Source organism: Ylistrum balloti, unplaced genomic scaffold, assembly GCF_031769215.1.
Source record: "Ylistrum balloti isolate Yb309-2 unplaced genomic scaffold, AGI_CSIRO_Ybal_v1 Utg370398, whole genome shotgun sequence".
NCBI lineage: Eukaryota > Metazoa > Mollusca > Bivalvia > Pectinida > Pectinidae > Ylistrum > Ylistrum balloti.
In genome coordinates this window covers 181,886-191,416 of record NW_026782274.1, presented here as the reverse complement: position 1 = coordinate 191,416, position 9,531 = coordinate 181,886, and the positions used below count along the sequence as shown (strand labels likewise).

At 35.3% G+C, this 9,531-nt stretch overlaps 1 protein-coding gene across 1 annotated transcript in view; it reads right to left on the bottom strand.

The window, feature by feature from the left end:
- Nucleotides 1-1,906: 1,906 nt before the first annotated feature.
- Nucleotides 1,907-9,531, bottom strand: part of LOC132554364 (uncharacterized) — a 44,431-nt gene continuing 36,806 nt past the window's right edge. The window contains exons 9-10 of the mRNA XM_060218668.1: nucleotides 4,665-4,840; nucleotides 1,907-1,936 (exon numbers count right to left, since the gene is read on the bottom strand). Coding sequence (XP_060074651.1) covers nucleotides 1,907-1,936; nucleotides 4,665-4,840 — 206 coding nt within the window. The remainder of the gene's footprint in view (nucleotides 1,937-4,664; nucleotides 4,841-9,531) is intronic.

The window sequence follows — 9,531 nt, the reverse complement described above, 5'->3', positions numbered from 1 at the left end:
CTTTTGTAAGGCTGACAAAGGTTTTAGTAATATTGCCTTGTCTTCCTTAACTAGAAATATTAATCTTTTGTAAGGCTGACAAAGGTTTTAGTAATATTGCCTTGTCTTCCTTACAAGCTCTCCATGATAAATTCAGTAAAAACAATCTTCTGCAATACACATTTAAAAAGGAAGAAAAAAAAAGAATTAAAAACATGACTTTGAATGATTTACAGAACATACAATATTCACAATTAAGTTGAAAAAATTTGATATTTTAAACGTTTGACAACACTCCCACAGAAAGATAAATCTTTACAAATAAGAAGGCTTTTTGGATTTGAAGAATGTGTTGCTTCACATTTATATATTTATCAAACTGGTGCGATTCAATAATTTACAGTCCAAAATATTGGCCAAATATTAGTTTTTATACAACATCGAGCAAGTTTTTATTCACACTGATGTCATCAGCAATTTAGAAGCTGACTTTATGACATTAAAATGAACAAATTAGTTCATAAAAGAACTACCTGTGGTAATTAACATCAGCAGTGGGCTATCTGGTAAATAAACGAAAACTAAAAAGGAAAAAAAATGGGCAAAGTACACTTTTAGCACCACCATCATCGCAATAGAGCTATTAAACCACAACATGAGTAAAATAAATTTGTAACACAGTCAGATGAAATGGCTGTGTAAAGCAAAAGTATTAAACAAAACAGACATTGGTAGCACAATGACAGCTGTTAAGTACATATCTTCACTGTAAAGCAAAAGTACTACACAAAACAGACATTGGTAACACAATGACAGCTGTTAAATACATATCTTCACTGTAAAGCAGATCTGTGGTAATGATCAGTAGATATCTGGTATAGACTGCATACGTATTTCAATAAATCTTAATAATACAATGAAAAATCCTTGGTTGTTTTCAACTGTGAAAAGGGATTCGGGAACATAATGGATACAAATTTATTATTAACCGTTCAGAAAATATTGCAGAAAAGGAGTGAAAATGAGCAAAGACAATGAAGCCATTTTGATTTCTTTGCCATATTGTACGAACAGAGTCCTTACAAACTTATAAAATCTTACAAATAGCTAAAGCTTTCACAAACAGTAAGATATCACATTTAACTACTTTAAGCAGCCAACAGAATAATTCCCAAATCCATACTAACAAAGCCAGACTTATGTGCTACACAGATTAACAAAACTGCTGTATGCAATATGAAATTTACAGCTTCAGTGCACTACAGGTACAAATCTGCCCTTGGAATGACTAAATAAAAAAAAATTAAAGTAATATTTTCCAATGTAATTCAACAAATACCGTTAGAGTATTAAACTTTTCCATTCCTAAGTATCGGTACAAAGTATATTGATGTATAGTACAGGTTTCCTTGTAACTCCAATCTGTTTCCGAATTTCAAGAAAAGAAACTAGTGATGGTTTTGATGTAAAAGCTTTACGCCAAAATCATTTATGTGCCCTGTTATAAACATGAAGAACGAAACCGTTGTCATTTTGAAGTGTTAATAGAATACACTGATTCAGCAATGTGCTAACAGTGTGTTTAGTTACCCTCAAACATGGAATATCAACAATTAGATATTGTTGATGATATGCAGAAGTTGTACCAGATAGAGACATGTATCGGACAACAGTTATTACATTCTACAACTGTACATAATTATAGGAAATTGCAAACATATACACTAGGGATGGTTGTATTTGGTAGAGAAAGGGAATTTTGCGTGTTAGTACATCCCTCAGCGAGCAGCAAATGCTTGATTCCACGATTTAACATCCACGAGCTCTCTATCTGTATCCTGCCACTTGGGGCTACAGCATTTCATGACAGTCTTATCAGCAATAGAGATTCGAAACGTAGAATATTTCTGGATTGATGGGATTTTGTTCAGTAGATCCCGTCCTCCCTTACTCGTATCTGTAAGAAAATTGTCAAAAAACACTCTTACTGGTACATTACTGTAAATGATGTGATGGACTCTGGGTCGTTGTGAAAAACTGAACTGAGAAAACCACATTTATTTAAATGGAAGAGAGAATATAAAACTAATGTGAACACAAGATGAAATAAAACAACTTTGATTTTTTTTCTGTCTGAAGATTTCTAGACAAAAGAACACATATCTACCATATTATATTGTATGAAATATCATCATTTACCACTTTGTTATCTGTAACTCTCGCAACATACTAGCTGCAGTATGCCGCTTGCCTAGAGAACACGTTTTTGCTTGATCGGTTGAGGGTCACACTGGTAAACCAGGGATACAGGGTTCAAAACATAGAGGACGCATTGGAACTAATAGTGACCTCATTTATTTATGTATAGTACTAAAATAAAATAAAGACACTAGAATGGTGATTATTGAACGAACTAGGAGGATATCAAAATCGATAGAACGTGACCACGGTTGCCTTTTAAAAAGTACATTAAAGACAAGACCATATGTTCCGGAATAGGAAGCGTTATCCGCTATGTAAATCTGGAACAAATTCAAACACTAAGAATTTCACATATATTCTACGGAAGACTCGCAAGAGAGTAACTCAAGTAAATCAAGACAGATGTAGAATTAGGTCCAGTAAAGCAAAATGAATTAACTCTCTCGTCCTTCTAGAACTTGGAAGTAATGCCAAGGGCCTAAACTGTTAAAACCTACAGCACGAAAAAGGAGACCCAGTTACGTCGAAATAAATGAAAACAGACGGACGGTGCACAAAAACTAAAATTTATTAGATTTCGAAAGAAAACGTCAAGTGCATGTGTGTGTATAAATGAAAATGTGGCGTGCAACTTTCGTCAAACTTCGTGGCCGAAATATTCATCTACCTCCACCAATATCGAAAATTGTACAAAAAACACAAAACTTAATAGCCCATTTAATACAAATTTTGAATTAGATATAATAGAACCAAGTCGATTAATAGTTTTAAAAACCAAGGAGTCGATTTAAGATCCACGTTCGTCGAAACAAGTAAAATCAATGACTCGGGTTTGTTAACAACGCTGTCTGGGAAAGCAGGCTCGTTACTATGCAAAAAATGTTAAAAATCAGAGTAAGGAAACTGAAATGATCACGATATCCCGACTGACACAACATTGTGGTAAACCAGATGGAATTACTGGCTGGTGTTGGGTAGTTGGTAATGTTTTGATTAATAATTCCGTAGGGAATCCTTTTTTCTTTTTTTTTGTTTCATAGTTTTTCATGCATTGTTTTAACACCAAGAGAGCAACATCTCATTACACATTGTCAATGCTAACTTCTTTTTATGGTTCTGAGATTTTTAGTTTAAAGCCAGATCTACAATCTAAGCATCTGTTGCCATTTCAGCATATATGTGGAAATCTGACGGCGGATGCAAGCCGACAATAATGCTATTGGCGATGTTCAATGGTCTCCTGGTCAGTAATTTTCAGCATGAATTAGGCTTTGATTTTTATATCGTTTCATTGACATTTGCTGAGTTGGGACAGGTAAGTACCGTTGCTATATAATATCGATATAGGCTTTTACTGAATTGACGGTGCAATGTCAGGCCAAGTTTCACCAAAATTAACTTAAAAGTGAGAGAAAAAATCGTTATGACACATTGATCCTAGTGCTGGTCTCAAATCAATTTCAGAAGCATTTAAATCCGTGATGCTAAAATTTAACGCGTTATTCTAGTACTCTTGGTAACCAATTATAATGACATATAACGCTCGAAAACCTCTCCTAAATACACATCGAGAAGTAATTAGGAGATCAAGTGGGATTTTGTAGCCAATTTTGTTCACATGACGACCGTTCATTTGTAATTTATTCCTTAATACCACTTTTTTTCCAGAAATCTCAACACGGGGAATTCCCTGAATATTGCGAATTTTCATTTCAGAAAACATAAAACCGTCAGCGCCGTTAAAGCTATAAAAGAAATAGACTTAACGGAACAAGTCCTATTTTTTCGCTACTTCAGCAAATGTTTCAGCACGCTTTTCAACTTCAAAAATAATGACTTACAAAATGTTAAGATACCAATTTTCATGTGGTTTTCCAGCTCCAATGAAAATCAGATGGCTTTTAAGTCTGAAAAATTCCAACAACAGTCTACAGTTGCCTAATATAAAGACAAATGAATTGAGATCCTTTAAAATTTGGATTAGAATTGAACGTATGTATCAATGTCTTAATTTTACAAAAACAATCTATTGGATAACTTCAAAACAACAGAATTACTTTAAAGTTTGTAATTTTTGATTGCGTTAATTTCGAGGATGGAATGTAACCGCAAAAATTAGATACAAGGAAAATGATATCAATAGAGAAAGTTCGTTTTATGACTTCCGTGAAAGAAACATTTTTATTCCAAATTTTGATAAATTTATACTATTGAAATAATTGAAACATTAAAGGTAATGATAATTTGGAGTATATGAAACAATTTATGCGCAGGAAATGTTTCCTCATACATGTACGTTGTTCTGGCATGACTTACAACACCTTGTGTGTTACGTATTCGTAAAATTGCTTGAGAAACATAAGGTCGGGCATGTCTCTAAAATTGGGGATATTTCGCTATGTGAAGAAAGGAATTATTGTAATTCAAAAAAAAGTTCTGTTAACATGATTTTTTTTATCAATGACTGTGTTAAACAACATCACCTCAAATATCTTGTTCTCAAAGGCGTTTTGTTGAGGTATATGATTCTTGTGTGTCAGCCAACGTTTCCGGATAATGAGTATTGACACGCCCACCAGTACACCCACTGTAACGGTTACCATGGCGACAATGACTCCAACCAGGTAGTTCTGGTAGGTACGTGTGTCAATTAGTGGTTCTGAAAGATAAAACATATGTTTAAAGTGCAGGCATGAAGTGTTGTCGGGTACATCGCAAAAGTCAGGAACGTAAACAAGATTACGTGATTTTAATTAATGCATGTCACATTTGATCTCGGTTTAAAGTCGATTAGTACCGATAGATAGCAGGATGCCATTAAACTTTAAAAAGCGCGTAATTAAGTTAATGTTACTTGGCTGTTCTTTCAAGTTTAATCGTGATGTAATTTTTTCCTTATTAATTTGTTTTGAAAAATAAAACAAAACAAAAAAAGAAAGAAAAAAGAAAAGTCAAGTAAATATATAGCCCATGTATCATAATCAACCTATGTCTTACTAATTACATTGAAACAGAAATACATCAGTTGTCATTTCGAACTTCGTGATAAAAACCGAATCGTTTAAGTCTAGTTCAGTTATCAGAGCCAGAGCACCACTTGATATCTGCACTAGGCCAATATCTGGGCTTTGTATCAAAATTTACAAAAAATGAGAATTAGATCTTTACGTTATTGTGTTGAAACTATATCGATCTACTCAGTGGTTTGAATAGGACATGTTTGCGGGCCAAACCGGACAACAAGGCACACCATCCTTTATCGTCCGGTTACCATGTGCTCACTATGTGTTCAACGTGTGTGCAGAGTTGTGATTTGTTGGTTGCTCAGCAACATGACAAGGCTGCGTTGATATTATCAACATCAAAGCATGATCAGTGTTTTATAAAAAAAAAAATCATGTCGATAACATACTTGATTCCACGATACTTCAAAATTTGAAAAAAAAAACAAAACCATAAAAATTATTTTAATACTTTGCTAAATAGTTTATGTGTTATTAACACAAGTGATGTGTCCTATGGTGTTCGATGTTAAACTTCAGTCTTTATAAAAGTGACAGCATGGGTCCCTATAATGAATTCTTTATAGTAGAGGTTCTGTACTTGTTCTGGGTACCTTCATTCATAAATGGCACACATAAAGCTTCTTCTTGGAGATTGGTACGTTTGCAATGTCCTCTGTTTTACTTCGATATGATAAAAATGATAAATGATAAAAATCAGGATGAGAGAGTGGCCTGTTAATAGATTGCATCTAAGATCATAACCAATTCTGTGATTCACTATAACTTTCTCTTTCATTAACAATCATTGAATGGAGATGCAGGGTACCAGTTGGTACGTTACACTGGGATGTCTTTTATAGACCAGTAGGTATCCCCTTTCACTGCGTTACATCTTTATATAGATAGGGATAAAACTGATCTATATTTGTGTATTGAACTTTCCGTGTAGTGTTTACGTAGTTTCCGTCCCTTTTTATAGGATGGGTTCTACACCTTCTTTGTAATTTTTTTTGACGCCCCGAAAAGACGATAAATCATCCGCAAAAAGGCTTCTTTTGTCTAAGCATTGTTCGGCAAAGAGGAATCAATTTTGTATAAACAGTTGATCTATGGGAAACAGAGTAACTTCTCTAAAATGATCTTTCTTTAGGAAATTCTGGATGTAATCCCAATTTAATCTGAAGCATGTTTTGGTGAAGGGGAATCACTTTGTATAAACGATGGATCTTGGCCATCTGAAGTGGAAGGGACAAGGCCCAATAGAGGAAATAGAGCAAATTCTTTAAAATCCTCCTTTTTTTCTTATCTATAGAAATATTAGGACTCTGTCTTGATTGGGTCCGAACCACATTTAGGTGAAAGCGAATCAGTTTTGCATAGATGGTGGATCTCGGTCTTCTGGGGCGTGGCCGAATAGTGGGAAACAAAGGCAATCATCTAACATCCTTCCTTAGCGGGAATTCCTTAATTCTGTCCCGATTTGGTTTGAAGCAAACTTAGTTGAAAGGAACTTACTTTTATATCAACCAGGATCTGAAATCTGAGATATGGGGCCCAAGAGAGAAAAATATAAGTTTTTGAAAATCCTTCTCCAAAGAAGAATATTAAATATTAAAAAAATATTTCTGGAATTATTTGTCGTATCTAAAATTCTTTGTTAAATGACTGAATAGCTGAATTAGCCAGGTGAGCGATGCAGGTCACGTTGACCTTTTGTTTACTTATACATGTATAACAAAGACGACATAGATTTATATGTTCGTAGAGGAAACAGTCAGACTCCAGCTCTGATTGCTTTCTATAAAATCAATACCAACATGTGATTTGTGACTTGTTGCATAAAGCTGAACGCATTAAATGAATGGGTCTACCTAGCGTCCGGCGAAAAACCTCTGCAAGCACAAGACGATGTATGGTGCGTAACACGACAAAATAAATGCTTTCGCTCAATCCAATCAATTCGCCCTCATTATTCGCCTATTAAAGTCTGACACGGATTGGTAAGCAAAGTGATAGACATCCTGACAGGACATCTCTGCAGACTGATCCCTGTAACATGACTTAGGGGTAAACCTGGCGCGTGGCGGGCCAATTACATCAATGTTTACAGTCATGCACAGGACAATTAGCAAAATTAACTGCAAGGATTAAACAGTATCGTGGAGGTCGTGCTATCATTTCTACAAATTAGAATCAATAATTGATTGAATTGTATTTCATAGTTTTTTATTGTCGTGATTCATGATGTGGCAGTAAATTTTTAAAAAATCGGGAAAATCTATAATTAATTGAAAACATTCTCAATGGTTTGAAATTGCTAAGCGAATGGAATATACTTTAAGAAGTAGAACGTTCGAAGATGCATTGTAAATACGTAAGCTATTTTTTACTTATTCGAGAAACAAAAAATGAGAACATTTTCGTCAGGTGGAGAACTCTTTGGTGAGAGATCATGTTACCATTTCCTGCTAAGTGGTGAGTACACGACAGTAATAACTCGATTTCTATTGAACTAAGATGAAACACTCCTTTAGAGTGATGCCCATGGACTATGTTTTATGTCAAAAAGCCGACATCAAGTTCTAAAATCTAACATGGTTTCGTATTGAACAAATCCTTTAGCTTTTATCATTAAAACCATTTGTCTTTCTGGTCTCGACTGTCACATATGCATTGTTTAACTCACCATGTTTTTGTAAATTGGATGGTGACCTCTTGGGGGTATTTCATCACGTCCTATTAATCAATACTTTTGCTTCCATTTTTTCCTCTCCCCGATACGATAAGAACATTCATAACAGAAAGAAACGAAACGAAACCTAAGATAACAAACAAGTTTCGATATCAACATCAATGGGTTTGCGTTCCAGCAATTACAATATTGCAGACAGATTCATGGCGGTGTGTAATTTACCAAACGGAGAAGGTTCATCCATGTAATTTCTATCGTCCGTCGGACGAGATCCAAGATGAGATATTGCCACAGACGATCTATGGTCAGACCAGTGGGACGCCAGTGACTTGGATGATCACATTTCCACAGATATCATTCTTGGTGGATCCGATTTTTTCCGGTTACAGAGAAAGTCGTCCTGCTATGTGACACGATGACTGTTATTCAAAACTTTCACCAGAGGATTTATTTTTAAACCGGATTCTGTACCGATAAAGCGTCAGGACAGTTATGTTTTTTTATATAGGAAGTTGATTTGCCTTATATAGCCAATTTCAAATTAAATTTTCGTTAGTAAAGAACAGTATTGTTGAATCATTGTATTGCTTCTCACTGCAGTAGTCGGAATCATTAGGATATGAGAGTTTCAAGTAACCATTTATCTCACGATATTTATCTGAAATTTCGTCCTTGATTCGTTTTAAAGTCATTTGCGTTCACTGAAGAGATATATCTAAAGTGAACATCACGTAGCCCGACTTTTTTCCTACAAGGAATTTTTTCTTTCCTTTGTATTGAACGCACACATAGAACCACTCATATGATACATTTATCACTGGGTACAATCGTCGGTTCTACTCCGACTTGGATACCACACTGTTGTGATACATTTTATTGGATAGAAGAACACCAACAATGTTAGTCTTTGCCAAAGAAACTTGCCAGATTGCAAGACAGAGAACGTCAACGTACAGGGTGAAATCTGTTTACAGGACCGAGACTGAAATGGGATGCGTACGGAGCGGAGTGTAATTGTGGCGTGTAGCGGACTTTTATTATCTGTTTAATGAATTGGTCAAAGGAAAGCATTTCTAGCTGAACTAAGCGTAATGGAAAAGAACCGATGTTTTCTATAGATAGATATTGGTAGCTGTATGTCGCTTATCATTTCAGATATTGATACTTAATAGCCGGGGGGAGACATCTTAGTCGTGGAATAATGGGAAATGACATTTCAGACGCAGACGATGGTTATGGCAGTCAAAATCAATTTCTCGGGGCATGTTCGGTCTCTTGTGTCATATTTATTTTTTCAAGGTTTGAAAGAATATGTCTGTTAACTTTGGGTTTTCTGTCTTAGAAAATAATCCAGTGGTTTGATATGTAGCGTGATAAATCAGTCAGCAGGCATATCACTGGACCACTTGACCTCAGGTGCAGATTCGAGGTGAGACTCGACCCCTCCTCAGAACGGTTTGCGCTTATCAAGAAGTCGAGATAACGACCGTCTGTGCTGTCACGGTTGAGCCTTTTGCCAGACGCTGTACCCCAATGGCTCAAAAAAACATGCGATGTTTTCGTTTAGATTAGTATCTGGTAAAGCGCAAGTGCTATTTCAATATAGCTACATTGTAGTATGCACATCTAACCCACCAAACATAAATTTGTTTG